Below are 27,584 nucleotides of genomic sequence, written 5' to 3' on the forward strand. Positions count from 1 at the left end.
GGAGACAAAAAAAAAGAACTAGCACATGTGGCTAATACAAGATTTGCCTATAGCATTTACAGAGCGTGTGATTAACAAGCTTCAGGAGTTGTGAGCTAGCACTGGATGGGGAGGAGGCTGAGGAAGGAGTCAAGGAAGGGGGTGTTTTTCTTCACAGGATCAATCCTAAACATTGCCATGGAAAAAAGCCCCCCAGGTAAACCTTCTCCACAGCTTCCATCCAGGACAATTCCCTGCAAAGTGAAGAACATAGCGCATGTCCCAGCCTGCTCTGAAGACAAACTTGCACTTAGCTCCCTGAACTCTCCAACTCCAGTGGAGAAGTCTAAATATTTGGGCTGGCAAGCCTGCAAAGCTGCGCATGCTTCCAGGGGCTTGTTTTATTTATTTTTATTATTGCAAGGATGGATGCAGTCCAACGCACTTAATAGTAACCACATGGTAAAATAAATAAGAATGCCTGTATGGACTTAAAAGTAAATGTTAAATATTTGCTCTGTTTTTCCGATGTCTTCTATGCCAGCTTTGAAATGGCCGTGTGGCAAACAGTGCTTTCATTTTGCTCTGTTTTTGTAAGCCTGGAACATTTAATAATTTCTAATTAAACCATCTACATATTTAGGACATTTATGAGCAAATTGATACAGGCTCTTAAAATGTGCCAGGGACGGACAGAAGCTGTACACTACACTACATATTTAAGGGTTTTTTTCTTCCTAAACCATGTAAAAACCCTATCCACACTTTTGTGCTTTTGAATAGGTACCTACTGGATACACCAAGGACAAGCCATTAGCAATTTATATTTTTCTTCCTACATTTAGGAGCATTTTTCTTAAAATAAGCAATCATCCTCCAGGCCCACAGCGGAGAATGGCCCGAACACAGGGGCAACTGTTGAGTAACTGCCTGCCGCTGCGAGTCAGTGGGAGCCAGAAGTCAGCCTTTACATATCTGGGATGCCTAAGTTAGCTTACAAAAATAAAGTAAATTTTGACTGAATGCTTTATTTACTCTTTTTTAATGTTTTTTTTGAAAGAAATTAGTCAAGTTTTCCACCATTTTATATATTTAACCTAGCAAGAGTAGCAGTACATACTTCTTGTCTCAATACTTTTATCAAGCCCAAAACCAGTTCAAATTTATATGGTTTGCTTTTTAAGAGCAAATTTTTTGGGGAGTAAATAAACTGCACAATTTTTTCATGCAAATGCAGAAGCACTATGGCTATTTCAGAGCTGACCAACAAGCTACTCCAAAAAGTGAGAAATACTGAAAATAACTAATGTTGAGATAGTCGGTGAAGACATGCTCTAAATAGCAGACAAAAAAAAAAAAAAACCAAAAACCATCTCTTGCACATTAAACAGTGTAAGTGTAAAAAATAAAACTTTATTTACATTCGCATCATCACTCCACAGTTGACCAAGGTGGGCTCTCACAGATGCAGGAAGCACAAAAGAGACCTTCAGGGATGCTCAATGGGAGAGCAGCTCTCAGGGCAGTTAATACTGTCTGTCTCAAAAAAAAAGAAAGTTTCACAGCAATGGGCACCTGGGCAATAGGAGGTTCATTTGTATCAATTATGCATGAGCATGCAAGGAAATGATACTGCAGCAGGGAATGTCAGGGTGTGTTTTGGCAAGACGATGCACATCAAGTGGCCCATGTTTGCAGCAGATGTGAATTAATATGGCATATCTGAATGCAAGTCAAGAATCCCCAATTTATACAAGTCATGACTGGACGGGGCTTTTTTTTAGTTGCAGTTGGACTGGAAACCTGTGTAACAGCAGAAAAGCAGACTAAAACTGGAAATACTTATTTAATATTTAATACTGGCTGTTTACATTAACATTCCCCTGCCTTCAGAAGTTTTAAGTACATTTCTCCAGATCTCAAATATCTATACACAGGAAGGAGAAGAAAATGTGCATCATAATAAATAAAATCTGAGTTTACCTGAAGTTCAAATGCTCCACTAGAACATACCCATCTGACAGAAGGGGGGGAAAAAAAGAAGCAAATTAATAAACTACTGAGCAAATAAAGGCGCAGTGGCTAAGCACAAAGAACATACTGTTGCTTGCTCCTCAAAACTGGATTGCAAAGTGACCACCCGTGCCAGAGACTTTCTGCAAACTTACATCTGCCCTCTGAATTGCGGCAAATCACTGCATCGCCCTCTGTAACATCAATAACATCCAGCTGTTCTCCAGCTGTAACCGAGAGATCAACTCTCCTCTTACTGGGGACCGAGCACTCTGCAGTGGCTGTGTTGATGACATTGATCTCCTTATTGTACTTCAGAAAAGAAATAAAACCACAAGTTATTCTACACTCATGTGCAATGTCATTAAGGGCAGTAGGGAGGGGTGGAGAGAAGAGATTTAGGACCGGTTGTGAGGCTGTTTTGGGGGCTGAGGGGTGGGGGGGAAATCCCCAGCAACACCCCTGATGAAGATCCCAGCTTAGGGGAGAAGGCAGCAGGTCAGTGGGACATCCCTCCCAGCATAGCTAAGGACCAACAACTTTCCACCATGTATCTTTAAGCATGACACGTAGCTGTTTTCCTCCTCTCACAAAACTCATTCTCTAAGAAGACACATACCATAAATGTTTCTCTAAAAAACTTCTCTGCTTTTCCCATCTTCTTGCTTTTTTCTGCATTGCTCTTCTTGACTTTGAAGATATTTCTGTAACAAGAGAGAGACAGACATGCTTCTGAGCTCCATTTACATAACCCCTGGCACATTAGGAAATGCAGCCCAGAGCCTAACTCCAGTCTTGTCTGCAATGAACTCTTGGAAGACCAAAGCACACCATTCACATATTGCTATTTTTCATAAAAGGATGAATATACAACTTGAAGCTGTTGGTGAGCATAACTTGAGCCATTTTGTATCTCCATTTGGAAGAACTGTTTTCTCTGTAAGCAGCGTGGGAACAAACAAACTGTCAAGTGTTTCAAATCAGCTGTGTTTTTATAGAAGTCAACAATTCACTTTTCCCCCAGCAGTTTGTCTCCTTCTGGTTTTATTTATACTCAAACATAAAGGGTCCCCAGATAACTCTCATCCGGAGCCATTTATGGAAGTGGAGCTTCAACAGCTCTCCAGATTTTTGTTGCTTTTTTAGCACATGAAGGAGAAAGTCACCCAAGCAGACATTTATATGGCACTGTAAATTAAAAACCAAGCTCTTATGCTGCTCAAGGGGATCAATGGCCATTCGTGCTGGGGCATTCGCTGAGTATGGAGATGACACTCTTTCTGGTTTGTGCATTAAATTCCAGCTATGGCATTAATTTTAAAGCTAAGACAGGGAAAAAAGACCCCAAACAAACAAAAACACACACTTGCATAGATCATTCATCCTTGCAGGGGAAACAAGAGCTGAAATCAGGGACTTTTAAGCTGTGAAGAAATCCCTCCTTGGCATTCTCAGCCTGCAGGACCTGTGATCTCTAAGGAGCAGTTGAAATCACATTGGCTTCCTGATAGTCTGTAAAATTATACGCATGACTTTGCACAAAACAACAGGCGGTGTTTGAGCAACCCCATGCAGGAACTCTGTGGTGAGAACCCAGATCTCTGATTTGCATTTGTTTGAAGCCCCAGGTATTGTGTCCTGAAAAAGCTCATTGCAATGCAGTCTTTTCTGATCTAAAAGGGAAATGGAAACTCCTATGCAGATTTTTGCAGCACCAGTAACAAAAGGTTTTATTTTTGCTTTTATGCACAAAAGGTACAGCAAGAGGCAATGCAATAAATCCAAGTGGAAAAAGAAGACCCAAGAAATCAATACTTTAAAATAAAGGTAAGGGGAACACACAGACAATTACTATGCTGTGTACAGGGCTTCTGAACACGGTGCTCTTGCCACGATAGCAATAGCTGATCCATGCATATCAAATATTTAATCAAGGCACAATTAAAGAAGGAATGGGACTGACCAGGGCAAAAAAGCAACCAGATATATAGCACCTTTTCATCTCAGCTAAGTGGGAAGACATGTTACAACTTCAGGATGAGACCCTCAGGGTATTCCCCTCTTGCATACAGCTCAGATCCAAGAGTTTGTTTTGCCCTCAAAATGTTTTCTGCAAAGTTTCCTGAAAGCTGGGTTCAAAGATAAAGGACCCTGGAGCAGCAGCCAAACACAAAATACTTGTGCCATCAGAGGCATTGCACTCCTGCAAACGATGAAAGAGACATGCATACAAAGTTAGACAACATGGGAAAACACAGAATGAAAATCAAGACCTTTCCACATCATCACTGCTTTTCCTTTGGTCCTGATCCTCTTTTGCCATCAGAAACTTTGGCAGCCAGGTTTTGTACTTGTCGTCCTTCTCTCTGAGAGGAGGGGAAAGAGCCACACAGAAATTCAAGTTTTTCCCAGCAGACCATGTCCCCTCTCCAAACCCGTACACCTACAAAGTCATGATTTTTCTCTCTGTCTCCCCCCATAACCACCACTGAAATGCAAACATTTGCTGCAATTTATACCGGCACGTGCTGCCGCCACAATCATCTGGCAGCAAGACATCAAGACATGCTGTTCCTATTAAAAGTAATTTTTCTGACAAGGAGCTTGCCAGGACACGGCTGATTATCGGGTCTGGGAGCTGGAGTTTTCCTTCCTTAGGAAAATTATCTGAATTTTCACGTGTTTCAGGGAGCAGCTCTCTCCTTTTCACATCTCTGGCACTAACTAGGTAATATTGAAGAAACATTTTGCAGGATGCTACTTGCCAAATTAAACACACATGGAGAGGGCACCTGGACTGTCTCCAGAGGACTGAGTCCTGACCAGCTCATGACCCTCAGTGGCTTCCAGTACAGCAGGCTCCCCAGGGCACAGGTTTGTGCCAAGAGGAACATCTCCAAGGCCCAGGGCCAGCCCCAGGAGAGCACACCCTCCTCACCTTGGCTCTCTCTGCCCCACCTCAATATCGTCGTACACCATGTCCTCCTGGGAAACAGCTGCTGTCAACCAAAACGCAGCAGAGAAAATTATTAGATGTCATTCCGAGCCTGGTACTCGAAGCAATGTATTGCAGAGGAAAATTTGGGCTGCTGCTAGTCATTCAACCCAAAGGCATCAAGGCAATGCAAAAGGAAGATCTTTGGGACTCCGAAAACCATCCAAAACTCCAACACAAGGCAGGATGCTTCGGTTTGTTAATTGTGCTTCTGAGCAGTTTTCTGGACAGGCTTGGCCATCCAGCTCCCATGATGGAGCAGGAGCAGCAGCAAAGCCCCAGCTTCAAACTGCAGCCAGCCCAGGCAGGCTTTCTATCCCAAGGGCATGGGTATGATTACTCCAGCACCTTCTCAAGGCTTGATTAGTACAGACAGTTTTTGCACCCACCCCCATTTACACAAGGCATGAATTTGTCCCTCCAGCAGGCAGCAATAAGTAGTTTCACGGAGAGCTGCCAGAGCACAGTAGGCTGTTGAACACCACTGCCAGCCTGGAAGCAGTGGCTCAGCGTGTACTGTTTCACATGTTGCATTCCTAAATATATTCAGATCTTTAGGAGGAATGCTCCTCTTCAAAGAAAAACCATCCAAAAATAAGCAGAAACCCCACCCTCAAGTGAAGCACAAATCTCTATGAAGTCTTGAAAGTTAATGCTGCCATATCACATGATATTTCAGAAAGGCACAGTGCGTAAAGTTGATTTTCCATTTTGTGATACATTTCCCTCTTCATACACACATGAACGCCCAAGTCAGATACATGTATGTTGCTTACCTAAATTCTGTGCTGAGATGGAAAACAATCTGTGGATAGAAGGAGGCTTTTAGAAACAAGTACACCCATCATCATTGCCCAAAAAGCCACGAGCACCAACAAACCAGCAGCACTTTCTCCTGAAGTGGTGGAGGCAAGTCTAGGTGCACAGGCTCCGTGACACCAACTGCATTTGCTGGAATCAATTCGCTTGCTAAATAACCATCTCCATCCTCTGGCAGCAACAAGAGCCATGTGCTCATCAAGCAGGTTAAGGTCTACACTGCATCCAAAGGACAGTCCAAATCAACAAAACCACCCTCATCCTGCCCACCCCTACATCCCCTCCCAATAGCTAGAGGGACAGTTGGCGGTTGTAGTCAGAAGTAATTCCCTCCTTGTAGTCTGCCGGTGTCATGCGTCGCCCAGGAATTTAAATGTGATAATGATTGTAGGTATTCAGGATGCTTGTGGGAGCTTTTAAGGGTTCTTTGAAATAGGAGAATGTCATGAAATCTGGTGGCTCCTTCCCTATAATGATATTTATCAGTAATGCAAGAAGGAGCCACTGACATGGCAGAGCACTTAGTGTGAAAAGGTTTTTAAGTAAAATATACCTTCCTCATATAAAAGAGGAAAGAGTTAATCTGGAATTTCCAGAGAAATAAGAAAAAGTAGCATTTTCCTGGACTTCAGGCACTGTGTACAGAGCGAGGCACACGCTGGCGGCGGTGGAGGCTGGATTCTGCAGGCAGCTACTGTGCGCTTGAGGAAAAGGCAGTTTCCATGGAACCTTAACCAGGGTTTTGAATATTAAAGTAAGAGGACCCAAAAGGACACTATAGGAATTTATACAATAACCTCTATCCTGACTTGTTAGATTATAGACTCAATAGTAAACTTCAGCAGAGTGTTGCTAGCTTGACTATAAATAGCATTTGGAGGGACAAACGAGCAAGCCTTTGCCTAATATTGGCCCACAGGTCTAGACAGCAGGTATCATATTTCTATGTTCCCTTGTGTACCTGCATCATGCTGAGGTATCAGAAAAGTACCAAAGGTGGCAGAAAGCCTATGAAAACTTAAACACTGCTGTAGGACTAGCTCTGTAGATTCCTGGTCCCAGAGACTTTGGAGAAGCTGCACAGATGGACCGTTGGCCATATCTGCCATAGCAGCTCCTAATGAGTTGATACATACACCTTTGGCATCACTTTCCTGATAAAGCTGTATTCCTTACTACTAAGCCTCCTGCTCTGAAATTATTGCAGATACGAATGCTGAAGTTTGGAGGGGGAATGGGTTGGACAACCAACGTTTTCTAACCTTAAGTTTTCCTTGAACCTGGTATTCTTCAGCTTCAACTTTTCCATCTTAAACAAGTTTCCAAATCTCTTTTGTTTTTCTTTACTGCACAAAAGAGAAACAGATTTTAAGTTAAAGAATCAGCAGGCACCGAATTATGTGAGAGTTGCAACATTCATAGCCCCAGAGACCCTGAAGCAGGTAAAGGAAAGTCAGCAGACCTTGGACCTCAGCTCAGCTTTAAGCCTTAACAGCATCATGCAGACGAATGATGGATTCAATGGGATAGGCACCAAAACAGCAAAAGGTGCTTAAACATAAAGTCCACGCTGAAATCTTTGCTTAACTTTAAACTTTGACACATTAATTGAAGATATCCTCTGACCCAACAACTACAGAACGATCCAGGTTTATTTGGAGTAAAAATTCCTGACAAAAGGGACAAAAATTTCCCAAAAAGTTTCCCTGACACACACAGGCTCTACATGCGTGCATAAGCTAGGCTTGAATCCAGATGCAAGCCAGTATGAGTCTCATATCCATAAGGGAAAAGCAGATGTACAGCAACACCTTACTATTCTTCCCACACAGCTCCTTAGAAGAGAGCCACCAGATGCACTCGAAGCAATTGTGTGCAGCATCCCCCAGCCCATATGGTGTTCCCAAAGGCTGTCTCTATTTCTTACAAAGGGATGCAGGAAATCCTTTACTGCATAAGGGTAGGGAACCACACAAAGCTAATAAATAAAAACATAACTAACATCATGTTTCACCTCTTAATCCATTTGAGAAGCTCAGGCAATGTATAAACCTGAGGCTGCAAAACTCATTGCTTCTATAACATACCCTGTGGAAGCAAATATCTTGAGTAGCTATATAAGAAAAAGCAGGTTTCACGTTAGTTACAGCATGTCAGCCTTGGCTCGTTTCAGCTTTCCAGCCTTCTGCGATCCGAAACGAAAGTATTCCGTGCCTTTTTTATGGGGACAATGTCCTCATTTGTCCCTCGAGCATTACCTCTTTTGGCACACAAAAACCATGCCATTTCTTAGCTACAGCTGAGCAATGCTTTTGATGAAGAGAAGGTTAGCAAGACTGTCCTGTGTATTTTATGCAAGGAGAGGTCTGCAAGGGGAGTATTTCCAATGGATGGAGAGTGCTACAAGCTCTAATAGGCAGGCATCACTGCTTAGGGATTTAGTTTTGGTAAGAAATTTTTCTCCCTAAGTACCAGCCGATAGGGAAAGAGGAAGGAAGAAGGGGGAGAAACTCACCCATACAACTTTTCTGCAGTTGCATTAGGGAAAAAAAAAAGGCTTCCAGCCAGTACCTGGCATGTGAGATCAAGCAAGCATGATCAGTATTTCAAAATACAGGCTAAAAAATTGCAACTTACTCCGGTTTTGCTGGATTATCACCTCCAACCTCAACATCTTCATATGTTTCTTCATAGCTGTTTCCTGAAACTTAAAACCAAGGCATGCCATTATCACAAACCATGTTCAGTAGCAATGAGGTGCAGTTTGCTGGAAAAATTGCACCCAGGCCATTACATTTTACTCTTACAGAGGTTTCAAGGTTGCTCAAATGAATTTCATGCTAGACACGTGTATTGCTCCCCGCTGGTTTTAGTGGGAATTTAGAGCAACGAGGCCAGGAGGAGACACTATAGATGTTGAAAGTTAAATGAAGCTATTCACATCATCTCCCAGGGACCAGTCCAAATTAAAAGCAGCTCCCATTCCAGCTTCCTCACGTGCTTCACTTACTGCTGGCTGAAGCAAACAGACTTGAGGCATCTGACGAGTGGCTGCTAGAAGACAGAAGTATTATATGGTGATGTGCTACAGCATAGTTTCTAAAAGACAATTCATAGACACAGCCATTGCAAGGAGCCCAAGTCCATACTCACAGTCTATCTTGCATTTCCTCAACATCATCATATATATCCTCTGGTGCCTGCAGAGACTGGCAAGTGTTTTGGTTCAAGGCTGTTCTTTCTGCCCCTGGCTTTGGAGCATCAATGCACATGTAGCGCACTGGAAATGAGAAAGGACCTCTGCTTTAAGAGTTTTCCTGAGGAACTTCTTTTGGGGCCAGGACAACTGTTGAAGGTAACAGTTGACGCCATGACAAGTAAGACCCTACAGACATACTTCATATTCCAGGAGTCCAGGAAAGTTTCTGCTCTGAGCTGCTTTGAGTAAGAAAAGTGAAGAATTTTTAAAGACTTCAAGTTTTAAAACATGTAACTTTAAAATATTTAAAAGTTTTAAATTATTTTAGGTTTAAAAAATTTAAAACATTCATCAAGATTCTCAGTTGTGGCAGCTCTCATCCAAATGCTCCTCACCAGTAAAACATACCAAGAGACTGTTCATGGATGTTCGCAGAAGAGATTGAAGGGAGGACTTAGCGTGGTTGGCAGAGATGCCAAGATCCCAATAACAGACCAGTCCACTGGGAATACACCTGTAAATCAACAACTTGGAAAGGAGACAAGAAGGGACAGTATCCCAGAATGTATTCCACAAAGGCTGGAATAGAGCATGAGAGTTGCACCTCATAAGGTTAGAATAATGTTATTACTGGAGAACTCTGTTAAGTGGCAATATTAAATCCTCAAAACTGATTTAAGAGAGTTGTAGAGATGTAGCCACACAAATAAAAGCATAGTGTTTCTAAATGAACACAGGTGCATGCAGTAGGTCTCACCAGAAACATGCACCACCGCAATATGGTAGTTAATGACCAAAACTTCTGCATAACATTCAAACCCCCATGAAGAAGAAAAGTCTGGGGAACACACACCCACTCCCCAAACAATTCTCCAAATCAGCCTCTCTGAGGAAGTGATAGCAGGAGGCTCACCATGAGTACTTTAAAAAAAAAAAAAATCCCAGCAGAAATTACCTCCAGCTGTTCAAAGGTCAAGCAAATCAGTAAGATTTCTTAGAAAAACAGACACCAACCAAACCAGAAAATTATTATGAAGTGACTGAAAATTAAAAAATAACAAAACAAAAAACAAGGACCACACCAATAACAACAACCACAGCTACAGTAAATTTGCACTTTCTCCTTCACACTCCTGATCTGTCCACAGAGCTACTTTTCTCTCTTTCATCTTTGAAATGCTGCCGTATCACACTAATGGCTTGCAGAGGCAGGAGTAAGCCTTTGCAGAAGAGAGCCCATGCATTCTTATACCTGAAGTTGCAAAACAGTGTTTACAGAGGAGACATGACTGGGTTATCGTGCAGCTAAGGTGCATATCACCAGCTGTGGACGATGGCTCAGAGCATCGTGACAGAAGGAGCCTAAAGTCAGAAAAAGGCTCACTGGAACTACTAAGAAGGTGGAGTAAGGAGCCATCATCCATCTTAATAAGGGACAGGGGGAAACTTCAGGCTCTCATCCCGCTCACGTGAGTTTCTACCACAAGCCTCAGCCAAGCACTTTTCTAAGACTCAATAAATTGTGAGAAGCAGAGAAGATGGATTTCAGCTCTCTCGGATAAGGGCAATCCGCTACAAAAACAAACACCTCCATTTGAGTTACGCAGATGGTTAACCAACTTAGGAAGCTATTTGCAAAGCCAAAATAAATGATTCAGACCAGAATACAAATGTGCATACAACCTTTTGCCCTGGTTTAACTAAATTCGTTCAAGAGTTGCATCCAAATTTAACATTATTTCCCATATGGAAGAGACATTTGGGCAACAGATGGGACTGAGGATTGAGGAAACACTCAACAGCACAATGAGATACTCACAGAGCTCTGCTCTGTCTTTTGCCAGCCCTTGTGGGGTGGCATGCTTTGCAGTCTGGTTACTGGTCACATCCTCCTTCACCTGCAGCACCTTCATCCCATCTCTACCATCTTCCTTGGTTTGGCTATTGTGAGGTACGTCTTCATTTCCACCTGCCTGAGATCAGACATTTGGTTTGGTCAATACAGTCTTTAGAAACAGTTTTCTAATATAAGTTAATACAACTTACATACATGAGAATATAAGTTATCTTTCTGCAGACAGATGCAGTTTCATGCCCTTTTCCATCAGAGATTTCCAACAGACAGAAGTGCTGCTTGGCAGCACTACCTGCGTTTTAGGCAGTGGCAGTTGAGCAATGGGAAGGCAAAAGAGAAGGCAGAAAAAAACCACATGATTGACAAGTCAAATTTCAAGTGTTTCCCAAAGAGATGGAGGATAGAAGGAGAAAAGATATTCTATAGTGACTATTAAAAGTAGTCTCAAAGATACAATACCTTGAAAATTTTCTTTGCTTCTTGTTTCTCTCCTTCAAGACTTGTTTTTTCCTCTTTTCCGTCCTCTATTTTAGCTCTTCCAGGACTGAAAATTTCAGAAATGAGAGAGATCTCAGGACAGAGGCACTTTAGCACAGACAGACAGATTGCTTTATGACTGTTCCCAAATAAGCAGCTCATTTTCCCTTTGAAGGAGGTAGATGCCAAAAAGACCACATTAAAAGTAAGGGCAAATCCAAATCTAAAAGCCTCTGCTTAGTTGGGGTAATAGCAATCACTTTTGGAAAAGAGACAAATTAAGACGCTTGTCTTCTAGTAGCAGGAATGGACAAGCTAGATCCATTTGCCACTGGTCGTACCTGTCTCACAACACTTGCCTCTCACCATAATATCTTGCAATTTAGGGAAGATGATACAGCAACAAGAGGCAGAACATGATACATTTTTTTCTAGGACCACATTTCCCACTGAAGTGATCCCCTTTTGGTCCATGATTCTTCAATCCCCATTGAAAAAACAGTCTTCAGCCACTGTCAGTAATTAAACACTGCAAGGAGTTTGAAACGTGACATTTATAGGGTGAAATTCAGTGTGGAACTTGACTTACTACACGGCTTTGGACCTGGAACCGGGTGTCACAGTTTGAGAGCCTCCCTTCCTATACTGAAAGAGTTCAGGTTTCAGCAGGAAAAGACAAAGTATTTTCTTGTGTGCCAGAGGAGAGAAGAAAATCTCCCCTCCAGATATGCTTCAGAACGAAAACCATCTTAGAAACCATGAGTGCTGACACAGAAGAACATTGTCTACATTGTCCTCATCACGAAATATATGAAATTTCTTTCTGTTTACTGAGTGTTACAATATTCTAACACTAACCTGATTTAGTTGTGAGTTTAGACAAAGCTTGAGAGAAAGGAAAGGAAATTACCTGGATTTGGCAAAGAGAAAAGTCTTCTGTTTCTAGAATAAAGAAAAGGAAAGCCATTAGCCACTGTGCTTTTTTCAACAGTCGAGCTTTTATACAAGGCCTCAACTGTCATCTAATATTTAAAGAAATATTTTTGTAGAAAGCCCAGAAGCATTTTATGTTTGGAATAGACATCAGACAAGGATATTTCCTCTACTTTGCAGGACAGGGGATACACATATTGACAAACTGTATAGGGATAATATAACAGTACAAGTGATCAGGCCAATGAAGCTACTGGTCAGAATGAAAGCAATTACAGGCTGGAGAGCTTACAGAAGAGGAGGAAGTTTTTTTAATTAAATAAAGATTTTCCAACCTGCCATAAAATAAGAATACAGCCAAGCCAGAGAACCTCTCTGCAAATCATGCACAGATAAGTTCATTTGGAAACCTGTGCTATTTCCTGGGTAGTTTGATTGCTTCTCAAGTCAGGACTTGAAAGTGAAATTTGACATTTTCCAAAGAGTAGTTTCCCCCTTTTTAGCAGAGCCAGAACTGATACCCAGTACATGACCTTCTCCTGGCACGAGGTGACATATTCTCTCAGCCCAGCTACCCACTATGAGCTCAGCCACGAAGCCAAGCAGGTCTTCTCTAGGGACAGCTGTAGCATTTCCTGCCCTGTGCAACGCCCTATCCTGCCTTCACTGCAGGGTATCTCCACTGCCAAGGTGAACTGCCACCCACTTTGCAGCCAGGGTAAAATGAAAAGGGTCAAGTTGCACCAGCGATATTCCTGCAGCAGGGAATGAAAAATCCGTACAGTCATGCCCACAGAAGTCGTCTTCACGTATGAGCCAAAACTCGAAGTATGCTGCCATGAAAAGGAACCTGGCTCAATTTTGCTTTTATGCCTTCACAGAGGGGTTACCAGTACCAGCTTGCCTTTGGCAGGAGCTTCAAGAACAAGTCAGTGTTTTTTTCCTCCAGGAATTCATGATCTTGATACCGGTGCATTACACTTACTTGGTCTACCACCAACATCCAGATGGTGTTACAACTTCTTTATGTGTTTGCAGAGGAAGTCAAGGGAACTGACTCTCTCCTCTAGTGTGTTTGGAAACTTCAGTACTCTTTGTGTCCCCTCTGCAATTCGTTTATTTTTTGAGTCTTCACATACAGCATATATAAAGAAATACTCGGCAGATAAGACATACAGATATTAAAAGTTTCTAAGATAGGAAAGCATGATATGCATGATACAATCAAGCCTGAAAGATCAAAACTGGCTGTGATGAGACTTACCTTGTGTTCTGGAGGCTCTGCCTTAGGTACTAGAAAAGATATTTGTGAACATATATTACTTTTTAGCCCATGTTAAAATCACTGCACTTTAAGTTGCAAAATCCAGCCTCAGCCCACGTGTTCAGCGTCCAGGAACACATTACCCATGGTACATTCACCACGCCCAACTGGCCAGGGTCCTTCAATTTGCTGTTTACCATTGGCTTACATTCAGAGGACTGCAGCATCAAGCTGGACTGGCCACAGTTTTCATAGCCCTAGGGGCAAACCCAAGATGGCTGTGGCAGGTTCCACAAAAGAAGCTGCTTGGCTCATGTGCCAATGGGAGAGAAAACAAATGCACAAGGCAGAAACTAGCCTCCCCAAAAAGAGGTAACTTTGAAAAATGAAAAGCAGAGCAGTGGCAACCCTGGTAAAGAAAATTACACTGGGAAGAAGTAGTGATGGAGATGGAAAAGCTCTGTACCCTGTACCCTTCCAGTCCTAAGAAGATGCTGAGGTTTGCCTCACTATCTTATTTGCTTTCTTTTCTACATGGGTAGCATCTCCTGACTTTTCTCCACTGCAGTTTTACTGTAAGCACCATTTCACCACCAAAAAGCTAACTTCTTTTTTTCGTCTGTGCCCCCAGTCCTCATACACTGCCAGAGGGACAGTACGGACAGTCAGCGTTGGTCACTTGGAACAAAGTGCAGCTGCTATTCTCAACCTGAAGAAACTATATTATTGCCTTTTTTAAAGGTTCTATCCCAGATAGCATGTAATTTACCTACCAGTCTTGCCTTGCAAAGTACCTTCAATGACACACAAGGTTGTGGTGTCCTCAGACTGATTCAGGTACGTCAGGGTTTCTTCGTAGTTATGCTGCTCTTCAAGTTGAGCACTGAGAAGATGAAAGAAAAGAGATTTTTTTCTGGCCTTTTTAGAAGTCTGAAAAAAAAAAATCATCTTAAGGACAAGGAATTCAAGTGCTTTGATACTGAGCCTACAAGAAAGCAAAGTGAAGTCAGGAATTCCTCAGAGGGAGAGGAGACCTGCACCAGACACAGGGCTCAGCTGAGCCTTCCCCCGACTCCACAGTCCCACTGCTTTTCCTTTAGGAGAACAGGCTGCGTTTATAAGGCTCAAAGCCCATCAGAGGACTTCATACTGGGATTATGGTCTTCTGCCTACGGCAATCCCTCAAGTAGAAACAGAACAAAAAATCCAAGGAAATCGGAGTGCAGCATTTTTCAAACTTACTATATAAAGCTGCTTTAAAATTAATAACAACCCAATTGCACTGTTTGGCATGCCATTTCTCACTTAAGGAAAGAGGAAGAGGAAAGCAGTGATATCAGAGGATACATTTAAAGGTCCTGCTTCTGAGCTTGTCAAGCCACACGTTCCATGCTGACAGAGTGACATGTGCCAGCCATGGGAGGAGGGAAGGCATCTCAGCCCCAGCACCACACAGCCTGAAGTATTGGGCTTCTCAGACCAGTCCCCATCTCCTCATTCTCCTTTTTCCTTTCCTCCTCCAGAAATTCAAATTATTGTCATTTGATAATAGATGCAGCTAGAAATCCGAGCCTTTCCGGATTACCCAGGCAAAGCCCCAAGGCTTCCCGTCCACCCACAGCAGCAGAGGTTTTGCAGCTCAGGAGTGCACCAGGAAGCAGCAAATGCACAAGATGCAGCTTGTAACGGAGGATGGGCTAAGGTGGTGAAGGAGCAACAGGAAGAGTTATAGTGAGACCTTCCATTTTTTGACAGCAAGTCTGTAATAAACCTCAGGGACGTTTTGGCTTGCCTTGAATCACCCTACTGTCACAACTCCACTTGAAAAGAGTAAGGACTACGTAGCTGTTGCAAACCAGAATAAGGGCAACAAGAAACTCAAGGTACTTTTTAAAGTTGTGAAATCAGAATAAGTAACGATATCTAAAGTCAAGCAGAAGCTTGTGCTAGTCGCAAAGCCTGTCCTGGCCCACTGCTCTCCTCTGCAGCCCCCAGCATTGGGGGCAGTGCCTGCCTGATTGCTGGTCTCACAGCATGTTTTGGACACATAGGTCCCACTGAAGGGGTCACGCATAAATATATTGCATTAATACTGCAAGCAGGTATTTTGTTGCTGGTGCCATCACTTGAGGAAGAAGAGACCAGGACAATGCCAATTCACTTCTCCAGCCAAACCCCTGGGTAAAACAGCATCCTGGGAGACTGGCTGGATGCCAGACAGCCCTGTATATATAACACAGTGCTACACCCAATCTGAAATACAGCTAGGCTGATGGATCCCTGACTAGCATCAGTGAAGGCAGAGTGTTTACCCCCAAACAAGGAATCAGAGACCAAGATTAGCCTGCCCAAGCAACTACGTCAGGGTTTCTAAGATACCAGACTTCATTACAGGTGAGGCTTCGAGGAGGGGAATTTCTGCCCCCAAAACACCATGATTTTGCTTCTGTGCTGGAGTTAATTTAATTCATTTCCCCAGTTATTGCATGGTTAATATTTAACAAGTGACCTAATGTAAAGACCATATCACAAGTATTAGAGCAAGACAGCTAATCTTGCTGCAATATATTACTAGGACAGCTTCCTTGTGGTGCATGACAGCTTTGGAGCTGGTTATTTTTTGACCAGTTCTCTTCTGACAAGTACAGGCTAAAAGTTAAACAAAACACCAGCCAATGCTGGCAGGAACACGTCATGATGTAAAAAGCACAGATTGCTGTGTTGATAGCTGCAAGAGTTCATTGTTTGGGCACAGAAAGTATTTTAAGAACTCGTCTCTTTTTGCTTTGGTTCAGCCATTCTGTTTCCCATTTTCACAGCTGTATATTCATGCAGCTAAGACAAAACATGTATATGAATATTTTTCTCCACTTCTACTGTTCTTGTGGCACAGAACCAGGACTACTATGCAACCACTCATGACATGTCAGAGACACACCAGAAAAAGTCAGGATCCCCTTGTATACAAAAAAATTGTCTAAGATTTTTGAGCTATTTTAGACATTTGTGGTATCAGAAGTGGAACCAATTAGCTCATGTCCTCCAGTGAGTTTGGATCACCACTCAACAAAAATCTCACTTCAGCATCTGGAGACAGCTGAAGCCCTCGGGATGGAGAGGGAGGACAGTGGCTTCTGCACCCCGGCTGTGCTGGCTGCACGAACATGCAGGAGGGCAAGCTCCTCTGATGCTGGCAAAAAAAACCAACCAACCAATATCTGCTGATTATGCCAGGGCTTTGTTTCAGCAACAGTTCTCAAAAGCATCTCTTTTCTAAAAACCCCAAGCTTGAGTACATGGAAAACAGGAAGCAAAAAACACACGGGTGCTGAGTGATCTTTGCAACCAAAGCACTGACAGTGTTTTCCTTCTGACCAGCTAAACCAAACCTAACAACACATGTGTAGTTTCTCCATGCTGCTCGAAGAGCCCAAAGGAGAAAATAGGAATGGAGCTTTCTACTTTAGAAGGTCATCCCAGACAGATTTGAGCTTCCCATGTAGGTTCACACAATCCCTGGAGCAAGTTACTGCTTCTGGGAGCAGGATGTTCCCTCCAAACTGCACAGAGATGCTTCAGCGTCATGGGGTGCGGATGGTCCCATTGACTATGACCCACATGTTGCCTCGCCACACGCTCACCTTTCCGGGGTCAAGTAATCCTCTTTGTCAGCAGCTGCACAAAAACACACAGAAGATTAGCATTTGAAGGCAAGACTTCTCGCCTACAGAACACTGGCTGCAGTGATGGGGAGGTGTGACGAGGACGGCCTGTCCTCGAGGCAGCATGCCGCACACAAAGGCAGGCATGAAATGAGATTGTCAGCAGAAACTGTGGATGTGGCTATGTTAATATGTCATTGTTTCATGTTTCTAGGCAACACCCTCAGGCTTTCTAGAAGTAAATAATTGCATAATATTGAGAGGGTATGGAGACAATGACACGTAAATGTAACTAGTTTACTCCATCAAATTAATATATTTAGAAAAGGCAAGTAGGTTAGAGAAGAGTTTCAATGAAAACCTCTCTTCTTCCCTCTTACTCTTATCAAGGCCAGGGCAGACAAATAAGAACTGGCACAGTAAAGCCAAAGACAGTTTAGCAGAGCCCTTCTTAGAAAAGCAGCTCCCTTTGAATTCAGCAGAAATTTTGCCTGAAGTTCTGGCTATAATTAAGCTTATATCTATAAAGAAACACCATTTAGCAGCTTAATAAGTGGTCCAGAATATTCTATTATGCATTATCAATAGGGTTTTATTATGGGAAACTGAACTTTTGTGTTTCTTGATGTTGGAACATTTAACAATGTTGTCCTCTGTTGTATTTAAAACAGAAGGGGGGGATTAGCAGACCAGTTTCTACCAATTTTATTGTGCCTTCCCACAGTTGTGTGCTGCAGAGTCAAGGCATTTCCCATTGAAGAGGAGTGATAAAGATCAGCTTGCCTCATACGAAGCTGCTGCTGCTTTACAGCCAGCTGTAAACCACTCACAACAGTTGGGAGGAAAGCGAGTTTCTGCATGGGAGATGGCATCCAATGTGGAAAACCAGATCCCTTTTCCAGATTAAGAGCAAAAATCAGTCTCACTGAAACTGTTGGACTCTTTTTAATGTTTGAGGAAGATATTAGAAACAAGTAACAACATCCTATTTCCGCGTGCTTGGAATTGTGGCCTTATAGATGTCAATAAACTGCAAATTATTATTCATTTTCTACAGAACAGGTTTGGGGAGAAAGACTAGAAATTTCTTACTTGTTTCATTTCCTCTGTGGACTGAAGGCATGGCACTTCGGAAAGCACTGAGATCAAACTTCAGGGGTCTTGCCGGCTTCCCAGGGGCAGGACCCAGGGATTCAACTGAAGGGAGCGGTTTAATTCTTGGCAACTTGCTCCCGGGGCTGTGAGAGCATTTCCCTGCTCCAGGCTGGCAGAACAGAGGCTCTGATTCTGCTCCAGAGAAGCACAAGGACAGGCAGCAATTAGCCCTCACTTAAGCAAAAATCCATGTAGGATCATTAGTTTTTATACAGGCATTTCTAACCAGCTCTGCTTCCTCCCAGTTTCAGCATCCCCATTACACAGCAGGGCTCTTATCATGTTGCCGGAGTGGAAAAGTAAATGGAAATATCCATTTTTACAGATTTTTACAATGCTAACCGTGTTGAGACCTCAGCTCTCAACAGCTCCCTTTCTCTGGATTATAAAATACTAGCCTAGTCTTCTGTACTGATAACACTTTAAACTGCCAGGATTTAGTGGCATAGCTGTTTTCAATACACAGTCTGGGTGAGGTAGGTTCCCAGGGTAAACAAAGACTTAACCTTTTCAGTGCCCTGTCACTCGGCGTGACGTTAGCAAGGGGAACTTCATGGCATCTGAGTTTCCTAGTACCCATTCCTGTAAGAAACATTGCAAGGAGAATAGGCTCTTCAAGCTCAAATATCACCTTTTGCAAAGCTGGGAGGGTGCAGAGGGGATTTCAGATTTGAGCCACTTTAATTGGAACTAAACTGTCTTTGCAGAAAAGCCAAGACTTTATATGTCTGGGTGAAAACCAAATAGCCAGGCATAGTCAGGTTTACTTTGTAGTTGAGAAAGGCCAAAGCAGACCAAAACTGAAGACATTCCCCTGTCCTCACCCTCCATCCTACTCTCAAAAATTGGATAATTTCTTAAAGTGAGTTTTAAAAAATTTGGTAGAGATGGGGAGCACCTCCTTTACCCAAGCTCAGCAGCAGTTTAAGGCCTATTTTTTTACCTCCAGGACCTCCAGAGAAAGAATGGAGCACTCCCCAGTTTGGCCTCATGTCCCAACTCATAACAGCTTTTCTCTGCAACTGCTGTATCCTGCACTTTCAGAGCACCTGTACACATTTATGCTCATATGCATATATATATATATATGTTCCTTGTTAACAGTATAGCTTAATATACCTTTCTGGTACTGAGTTTGCTCTCTTGGTGTGCGATAACCGCGCTGGCAGAACACAGCTGCCGCCGCCGTGCTTTCAGCAGCACCTTCATCAGACCCGCCGTGTCCTCTGGGAGCCTGGGGAAGAGCTGGCCCAGTGCTGCACAGAGCTTCCTTCTTCTGGGCAGGCAAGTCCAGAGTGGGCTTGCTTCCAGACGGTCGTATCCTGCTGCCACCTGACGCAGCAGGAGCATGTGTTGCCCTCTGCTCCACGCAGGGGTGCACGTATAAGTTTGTTGCCCGTTGGGTTGGGATCATTGCACTTGCTTTCTCACCATGGGATAAAGTGTTTTCCCAAATCCTTAGGGCATAGTGGAAAGAATTTGGGAGCGAAGGGCTCTCTGGAGCTGTTTGGTCTGATCCTTGCCAGTCAGTGCAATAGGATGTCAGATGCTTCTCTGCACTATTTTTGGGAGAACTCAGCCCTTTCTCTGAGATGTTGCCTTTGTGCTCTTCATTGTGCCCCGTTGGCTTCACGTAACCCAGCTTGGCTCGAGGCCATGCCAAGGGGTTGTGTTGGTTGAGCACGGAGGATTGGGAGGCAGGATAGGCAGGTTCATCCTTGGGTTTTAGTATTATCACTTCTCTCTTACTCAGGGGCAGAGGGGTGGACACGGCATTCCCTCCAGAGCCCAGCTTGGGCACAATCTCAGTGGGAGGCTTCTTGCGTGGCTGCACCAGCTCGTTGGCTAAGTTGGAGTTTTGTAATTTTGCTCGTAGAGCTCTGAAATCAATCTCACCTTCCTGGGTGGGGGAAGAGAGGAGAGCACAAAACATCTGCTTTCATAGGTGGCAACAGGCAATTTATACAATCATGATCATTTCAGAGAGAAAGAGGCTGCAGACTCCACCATGGTCACCAAGCATATGCAGAGCCTGGCGAAAATTGAAAAGCAGGAGAGGAGAATTAGCTCATTCAAAGGATCTAAAGACTTACAAATCACTTCTGATAAAGGCAACAGAGCTGAGACAGGGGGAAAATATAGGAGCAGAGCACGGAAACACAACCAAGCAGAGCCAATGGGATCAACAGAGATGACTCCTGCTCCCCAGTGTCACCCAGCATTGCAGAATCTCCCTCGGGAGGACCTGGCAAACACCAAAATGAACATTAGAGCTTCCAGGCAGGGGTGCTGCAATACCGCTTATGCACCTGCTGGGGAGGAAAGCTGCACTTTATTTTCAGTACACAAGTGGTGAGGGGAGAGGCTGATGCTGCTCCAGAGATCCCCAGTCCATCCCCTGCCTCCTTTAGAAAAATCCACCATGGCAAGAGAAGCACCAAACATCCTCCTTAGTCGGCAACAAACGACCCCTGGGACAAAACCTTCTTCCTCCACCATGTTGATTTTGCTCAGGGTCCCCACGACTCTTCAGATTCTTCTCCCCTTGCTGTTATTCCCACCACAGGAAGCAGAGGACATATAATCCAAACACAAGGGGGTTTGTGGCACACAAGGACAGCAAGAGCATCTCCCAGTCCAGGTGATGAATACTGGCTAAGATGCTTGATTCCTCTCCCACACAGTTACCAGGCTTCGAGTTCTATACAATTTTGAACAAAGAGAACTAATTAGTGACACTACAGCTTAAAAAGGGCATTTAAAGAACATTTTGATTCAAGCCTTTGTCCTCAGGTGTCTCACCATCCCATGCTGGAGAAAGGGGACCACAATTTTTGCCTGCGGGACTTGAATTCAGCCCTGAACTGAACTAGGGAGAAAATATGAAGAAAAATTTATGAGCTACTTACGTCCTTGAACTGCTCTATAACTTTTAATATGCCATGATTACATTAGGTGCACTACTCTGGCAGCTTAGTTCTGTGTGGAGAACTGTAAGGCTTCACGAGAACCTGTCTAATGAGGAAATTGGAAAAAATTATCTAGGACAGAACTTCGTTATTCTGAAAAAAGCCCCAGCCTTAAGTGTTAAGGCAGAACAGATGAATAGCATACTGAGGTTTTATTGCATTTAATTGCACGATTTATTAAACACTGACAATTTCTCTTGAATAACCCCTTTCACTGACTTTATTACTTTCACAGGGTAGTGCATGATGTAAAGAACCAAGCCTTGGGGGAGAGATTTGAATTGCTCCAATTATATTTCATATTAGTGGTCAGCAGCGTGATGCCGTGTAAGCTGCCCAGACAGCCTGATCTATTGGTGAGCCAATGGGAATGGGAGTTTTCAGAAGCATACGGAGGATGAATCAGATTTTGGAAAAAAAAAAAATAATCCCACATGTACCCGATCCCTCCAGCGATGCCAGACAGGAAATAAAGCAGCAAGGTGCCCTAATGCAATTGCACCAAGTTTTCACACATGCTGCAGCAACAGTTGAAGGGTTCAATGCTCTTTACCTCTCCTTACTGATTTTCTTTACTGTAGCACATAGTTCCTCATCAGTGCTCTCAGAGACAAAGAAAACAGAAAGGAAAAATTACTTGCCTGTCTCAACGTGCCACAGGTGAGGCAGACTCCTGTGAAACAGGGGTTTCAGTCAGACCTCTCCCTGGCACTGGCTGTGACAGCCAGTAGCTTGCTACTACCTTTACTTAAAGACAAATGGACACAAGCCTCCCTTTTTCCCCCCTCAAGTTGTTATTCCTCTTGCCTTGAAATGGCAGCTTCAAATGATTTGCCTAATTAACTCCAAGGTTACCTGCACTTAATGCCCTTCATTAGAATATAATTTCCCCCGGTTTGCAGCCCACTGGGATATTGGTACTGATGCCACAAGCAGACTTGGTGCAGGAGGGACATGTACAGCCCCTGACTGAGCATGCTGAACTGCCTGGGAGGATGGGGTAAAATTGCACCCCAAGGCCACCTCCTGCACACCCAACCTGGCCAAATGCTCTCTCCCTCCCTACAAAGCTCCTGCAACTGCCACTTCCTTCTAGAGGGCTGAACTTAGCACGACCCTCTGAGGTGCAATGAGTTCTCCTGATCTCTGCGGGGATGATCAGAGCTGGGACCATTTCAAACCACAGACTGATCCAAGCAACTCTCTGGCTCGACTGTGTACCTTAAGGTAGCTCAGGGAGATGCTCAGCCTAAACACAGTGTCAAGTGGGTTGCAGGCAGGTAGGACACAGGTGGTCCCAGCCCCAGTGCTCCACCAGCCCTGGGAGGGTTCAGCACAGCAGGGGGAGGCTGTCCACTGAAAATTAGACCAGTTGACAAGTGGGGAGAAGACAATAATAAATTTAAAGGATTCCCAAAAGCTCATGATGTGTATTACAGCTACATCTGGCCAAATAATTCACTGTGAATAAAAATACAGTTGGCAAAAGCCCATGCAAGATGGGAGAGGGAGAGAATAAAAAGGAAACAAACTTCCACTGGCCAGAAAGCTATGAGCATTATGGAGTTAGGGGACAGCTAAACTTTCCGTATTTTCTCCCTATAAATAAAATGGTCTTCTAACATTAATATCATTCTAGGAAGCAGAATAAAGCTCAGCTTAAGCCTATGATAAGGATAACTTTTAGAAAGCGCAGCAGCCAGAGGTTTGTGCTGATACCAAAGACTAACCAAAAGGAATCTGAATTCTCATTAGTTTTCTGCAGTTGCTTTTCTAAAATGAATCAACAGCAAAGAAAACCCCCACTCATAGATGTGACATACAGGGCTGCCGAGAGGAAGCACTGCATGTTCCCTTCCTGAATTTTTCTGGTTTCATCTGTTCTTTATCTTGATTTCCAAGGCAGCTCCCCTGGGTAAATGTTTAATCAGCGCTGCCCTCGGCCCGGTAGCGGGGGTGGCTGGAGCAGAGCCCAGGCACCCCGGGCCCGCTGCTGGGGCCACACCATGGGTACTTACTCATTAACCTGCCAGCTTCTCCCAGGGAAAATAAATAAAGAATGAAAGAACGAAAGAAAGAAAATCCACCTCTACTTTTTGTTAAATTAAGAGGCAGCAACCGCAGCTCATCTCAGAGCAAGGGATGGAAGAAAGCAGGCACAGGGAGCCCCTCAGCCCCTGCTTTTGGGGCAGAGAAGCTGTCCCTTTGAGGTCCCCACGCAGAGCAGAAGCAGCAATGAGAGCCTGCAAGCGAGGTTAAACTGCTCCCGGCACTTCATGGCGATAACAGCCCCAAACTACGGATCACCAGCAGGAAGCCAAGCAGCAAATACTTCACCCGGGCCAGGGGGAGAGGAGCCAGAACAGCCCATCGCTGCAGGGAGGGTGGAAAGGAGCAGCACCCCAGCAGTTACCACATCCATCCCTTCGCTGCTCGGTGCCAGCTCCAGCGGTTCAGCCTGGCAGCATCTTTCCCTGTCCCTGCCGCTGGCCAGGGCTGCTCCCCGCTTCGTGTCGTTCAGCCACTGCAGCAGCACCGGGCGAGGCGGGGCAAGCCCGAAAACACACCTGGGCCTAGGCATGGGTCTGCCCCCGGGGCGGGGAGAGCCTCACCTGGGACCCAACTCAGGGGTTCTCCGAACCACGACGGTCAACACCCTGGCAGGCTCTGGATGGGCTCAGAAAGGGGAGAATCAGGTTTGGTTTGCTTTTTGAGGGCAACAGCAGTTCCCCTACAGTTCCCATGCCCACATGGTGTCTGTATTCATGACAGTTCTCAGGTCTCTTCTCACATTTGGGGCAAGAGAAGCCAAAGAGAGCAGAGTTGTCCCACTGTGCCCAGCAATAATCCTTACCCCACTTCTTCCTAGGTCTCCCCATGGGTGACACCCACCCTACTGCATCAGCTTAGCCTGCACCAGGGTCTTCCCCAAGCTGAAGCCAGGGACCTTGGAGTGATTAAAACAGACATTTCCCCAGAGGAATCAAATGTTTTCTTCATCTCTGGAGAGCAGAGCCCAGCAAAACCAGTCATTGTCACTGAAGCCCACACATATTCCCTGGTGAAGCAACTCCTTTTCATGGTGAGCTGTTTCTCAGAGTCCTAAGGACAGACCAGTTAAATTAGGGCGAACAAGACTATCTCACTGGATATTTCTACCTGAAAGGATGTGCCCAAACATTGAGCCCACGTTTTTACAGAGCATGTCTCCCAGGAAAAACAAGGCTGGTTAGCTTGGCAATAAGAGAACTGAGAGCCCCAGGACTTTCTTTTTCCCTCCATAACTGATCAAATATTATTTCATCTTTCTCTGTGGAAGCACTTGATGTTGTCCTTTGAGCAAAGGCAGCTGCTGCACGGAGCCCAGGTGCTGGGTGGTATTCAGAGGTGGCTGTCAATAGGGCTTGGGTGGGCAGGGAGCCGTAGGCAGCATGAGCAATACTCACCCATCACCAGCTGACCCTAATCCCACATACCAGGACATGGCACCTCTCATATATATCATTCCCAAAGAGACTGCCTGGAAAAGAAACCCTGCAGCAATAGCAGGCCTTGAGGTTAGGGGAAAAGGGACTGGTAAAGCATGTCTGTGATGTGTAGGAGCTGAGAGCAACCTGCGTGGATATGACTGTCTGAAGGCATGGCAGATTTCTCTCCGCTGATTTGAAGGTAGTGACTGAGATATACATAACCTGGAGATCAATATTCCCCCTCTGCACGTGGGCATTGAGGAAAGCCTTGCCCCAAGCACCCCTAATGCCCCGGGGAGTGGGACTGATGCTCTCACACCTGAACCTGACCCTGCTTTGCAGAGCCAAGCTTGAGGAGAGCTGAAAAAAAAAAAGGAAAATAAATTGGGGAAAAAAAAAAAAAAAAAGACTCATTCATCAGAGACATGACTTGAAGCACAAGTCTCGCTCCTCACCACATGAAAAGCCCTGCTGCTGTGTGGTGGTCTCAGAGAAGAAAGGGGGGGTCCTGCCGAGCTAGGAGTTGGCAGGGAAGTCCCCCAAGCCTGAGCTGGAGCCACAGCATGATGGAAATGAATGCTGGCTTTGTGTACAGGTAGCTGGGGAGGATTTATGACCCTCCCAGTGGTATGAACACAGGCCATGAATTAAAGCACTGTTGGAGGATCAGGAGGTTGTGACTTCAGAGACGTGGTCGTGTGGAAAAGGACAGGGCAGATTCCTCTATATGGTCTCTAAACATAAAAAAAAAAATGCTAAAAGTTTCTTTAAAACATGCATTTTGTGAGTGCTAGCCCTGGTGGGACCCCACTTGCCTCACCTCCCTTTGACAGCAGCCCCAGGGCTGCCATAAATTGCACCAGGCTATAATAACTGCATGGGGAGCACAGTGTAGCCATGGTGTTGAACAGATCAAACACAGCTGAAGTGGAAGCTGACTTTTTTCTCTGGCTCCGGACCTTTCTGGGGGATGCCTGATGATAAAGAGCTGGTGCTGCTCTGTATATGTCACCTCTTAATGGGCCACATGGCACAATTTCCTTAGAGAAACTAGACAGATACGTCAGCAGACGACAAAACAGGACTTTACGCCCTCCCTGAAATGCTGGGAGGAATGCAGGTAATCCCGTCAATAGCCTGCCCCACTTCTCCCCACAGTGCTGGTGCCTCCCGTCGGTCCCCACCAAGGTGCAGATTGCCATGAACGGCCATGTCTCAGCAAAACACAATGACCACCTTGTCCACCACCACTATTAAGCAGGCAGCATTTTGGAGCAGGAGCTTGGTGTTTGGTTTGGGTTTGTGTATCAGGGGCACCGACCCAGAACGGGAGTTCCCAGGCACAGCCCCACCTCAAATAAAACCAAATACCGCTACTGAGGGCAACTCTACCAAACACTTCCTAAGGATGCACAATCTCCCCAGAACACACAATTTCAGCCAGTTTGAAATCTATTCATTTGGATGGGGTTTTTGTAGTGTTGCAATTAGTATCTTATATAGACACATCAGTCCAAAGGCTGCAAGCACGGCATTCAGCAGACATATTTTCCCTGCATTATTCTTTTCAGCTACGCAGTGACTGGTGGGATTTGTTATATTGTATATTATACAGATTTGGGATTTTTGGGGGTTTTTTTTTGACTTCACAGAATTGTTGCTAGAGACCAGAAACAACAGCAGATTTTAGGAATACGATTTATTCCTGATCTTTCAGACTTTTAGAAAGGCAGGGCAGCATGACTGGTGAAGACCAGGGAAATTTGGGGGCAATCCAGTCTTCTTTGGAAGACAAATAGATTCAGGTATTGCCCATGGCAAAGTTGGTTAGCCCAGTGTCATAATATTATAGATTGGGGACGTTCTGACAAGTTGTTTTCCCTTGTCACAGCTGCTAGCCCCACGCATGGGACAGCACTGGGGGAAGGAGATGGGGCACAGAGGGAGAGAAATGGCTGCTCCTGGGTGCAACAGAGTAGGGTCCATATATCTGAAAAATCCACCTCAGAACCCAGAAAAATTGGCAAAAGTGGATAGCAGGGTGGAACCTTGTGCTAGAGGGGATTTCGGCTCAGTTTTTGTGCCTTATTCTATCTCTGGTAGAGCCAGAGCAGCCACCCCAGCGCAGTTCCCCTGCACATCTCACCCTTTTTCTGCCAGGAGGTCATATCGTGGTTTTCCAGCAGAGGGGGAGATAGGATCACTTGTTCCACCGTCGAGCCGCCCACTCTCTCTGGCATTACTGGCATTAACGATAAAATTTTAAAAACGCAATATTTATTGAACCCTGCATTCAAAAAGCTAACACTTTCTTTTACCAGCCAGGACAAAGTGTTGTTTAGGAGGAGCCAATGTAGGTACCCATGTGGCTCCTTCAGGATTTTTAAGATCAGCCCCATCGAATCATTGTAGCAGTCAAGGAAATTAATTTAAAAGCTTTGCAACATTTCAGGCTTTTTATCTGTCCAGCCTACAAGGTTGCCTCTGCAATATGGCCCTGATCACACACTTAAGTGCACACTTTTTTTTTTTTTTAGCCATATAGCCCATATAATTTCTTGTGTGTTCAAGGCTAAGTGTTTACTCTGGTAGAAGGTATGTTATCAGACCAGTTCAGCGTCCACTGACACCAAATGAGGACTGGCATGTCCATCACTAGAGCTGTGGTCGTCTTCGGGTCCTTAGGTGGACCTTTTTCACACCTCTCTGCAGCCACTGGGTTCAGTAACTGGGACGTGTGCCTGATGCCCATGAATGACACATAACTGTCGGCCCTTGCAATGCACCATCTCAT

At 44.5% G+C, this 27,584-nt stretch overlaps 1 protein-coding gene across 1 annotated transcript; it reads right to left on the reverse strand.

The window, feature by feature from the left end:
* Positions 1–1,759: 1,759 nt before the first annotated feature.
* FYB2 (FYN binding protein 2) lies at positions 1,760–27,584 on the reverse strand. The gene is made up of 19 exons (XM_086463022.1): positions 27,375–27,584; positions 19,471–20,251; positions 18,289–18,483; positions 17,176–17,209; positions 14,329–14,417; positions 13,535–13,563; positions 12,248–12,279; positions 11,320–11,404; positions 10,825–10,978; positions 8,960–9,086; positions 8,817–8,860; positions 8,444–8,513; positions 7,069–7,152; positions 5,764–5,792; positions 4,931–4,991; positions 4,266–4,358; positions 2,612–2,696; positions 2,148–2,304; positions 1,760–1,782 (listed from the first exon to the last, which is right to left on the reverse strand). Exons 1-19 carry the CDS (start codon positions 27,582–27,584, stop codon positions 1,760–1,762), a joined length of 2,382 nt encoding a protein of 793 aa, XP_086319148.1.

The sequence above is a fragment of the Leptosomus discolor genome, chromosome 3, assembly GCF_034619465.1.
Source record: "Leptosomus discolor isolate bLepDis1 chromosome 3, bLepDis1.hap2, whole genome shotgun sequence".
Lineage (NCBI taxonomy): Eukaryota > Metazoa > Chordata > Aves > Leptosomiformes > Leptosomidae > Leptosomus > Leptosomus discolor.

Excerpts from the sequence above, each read along its gene's own strand:
- FYB2 (XM_086463022.1), bottom strand. The coding sequence starts at position 27,584 with ATGAGATGGTGCATTGCAAGGGCCGACAGTTATGTGTCATTCATGGGC. Across the intron at positions 17,210-18,288 it reads CCACAGAGGAAATGAAACAA|CTGCTGACAAAGAGGATTAC; the intron begins GTAAGAAATTTC and ends GTTTTTGTGCAG. Across the intron at positions 8,514-8,816 it reads TCTGTTTGCTTCAGCCAGCA|TTTCAGGAAACAGCTATGAA; the intron begins GTAAGTGAAGCA and ends CTTGGTTTTAAG.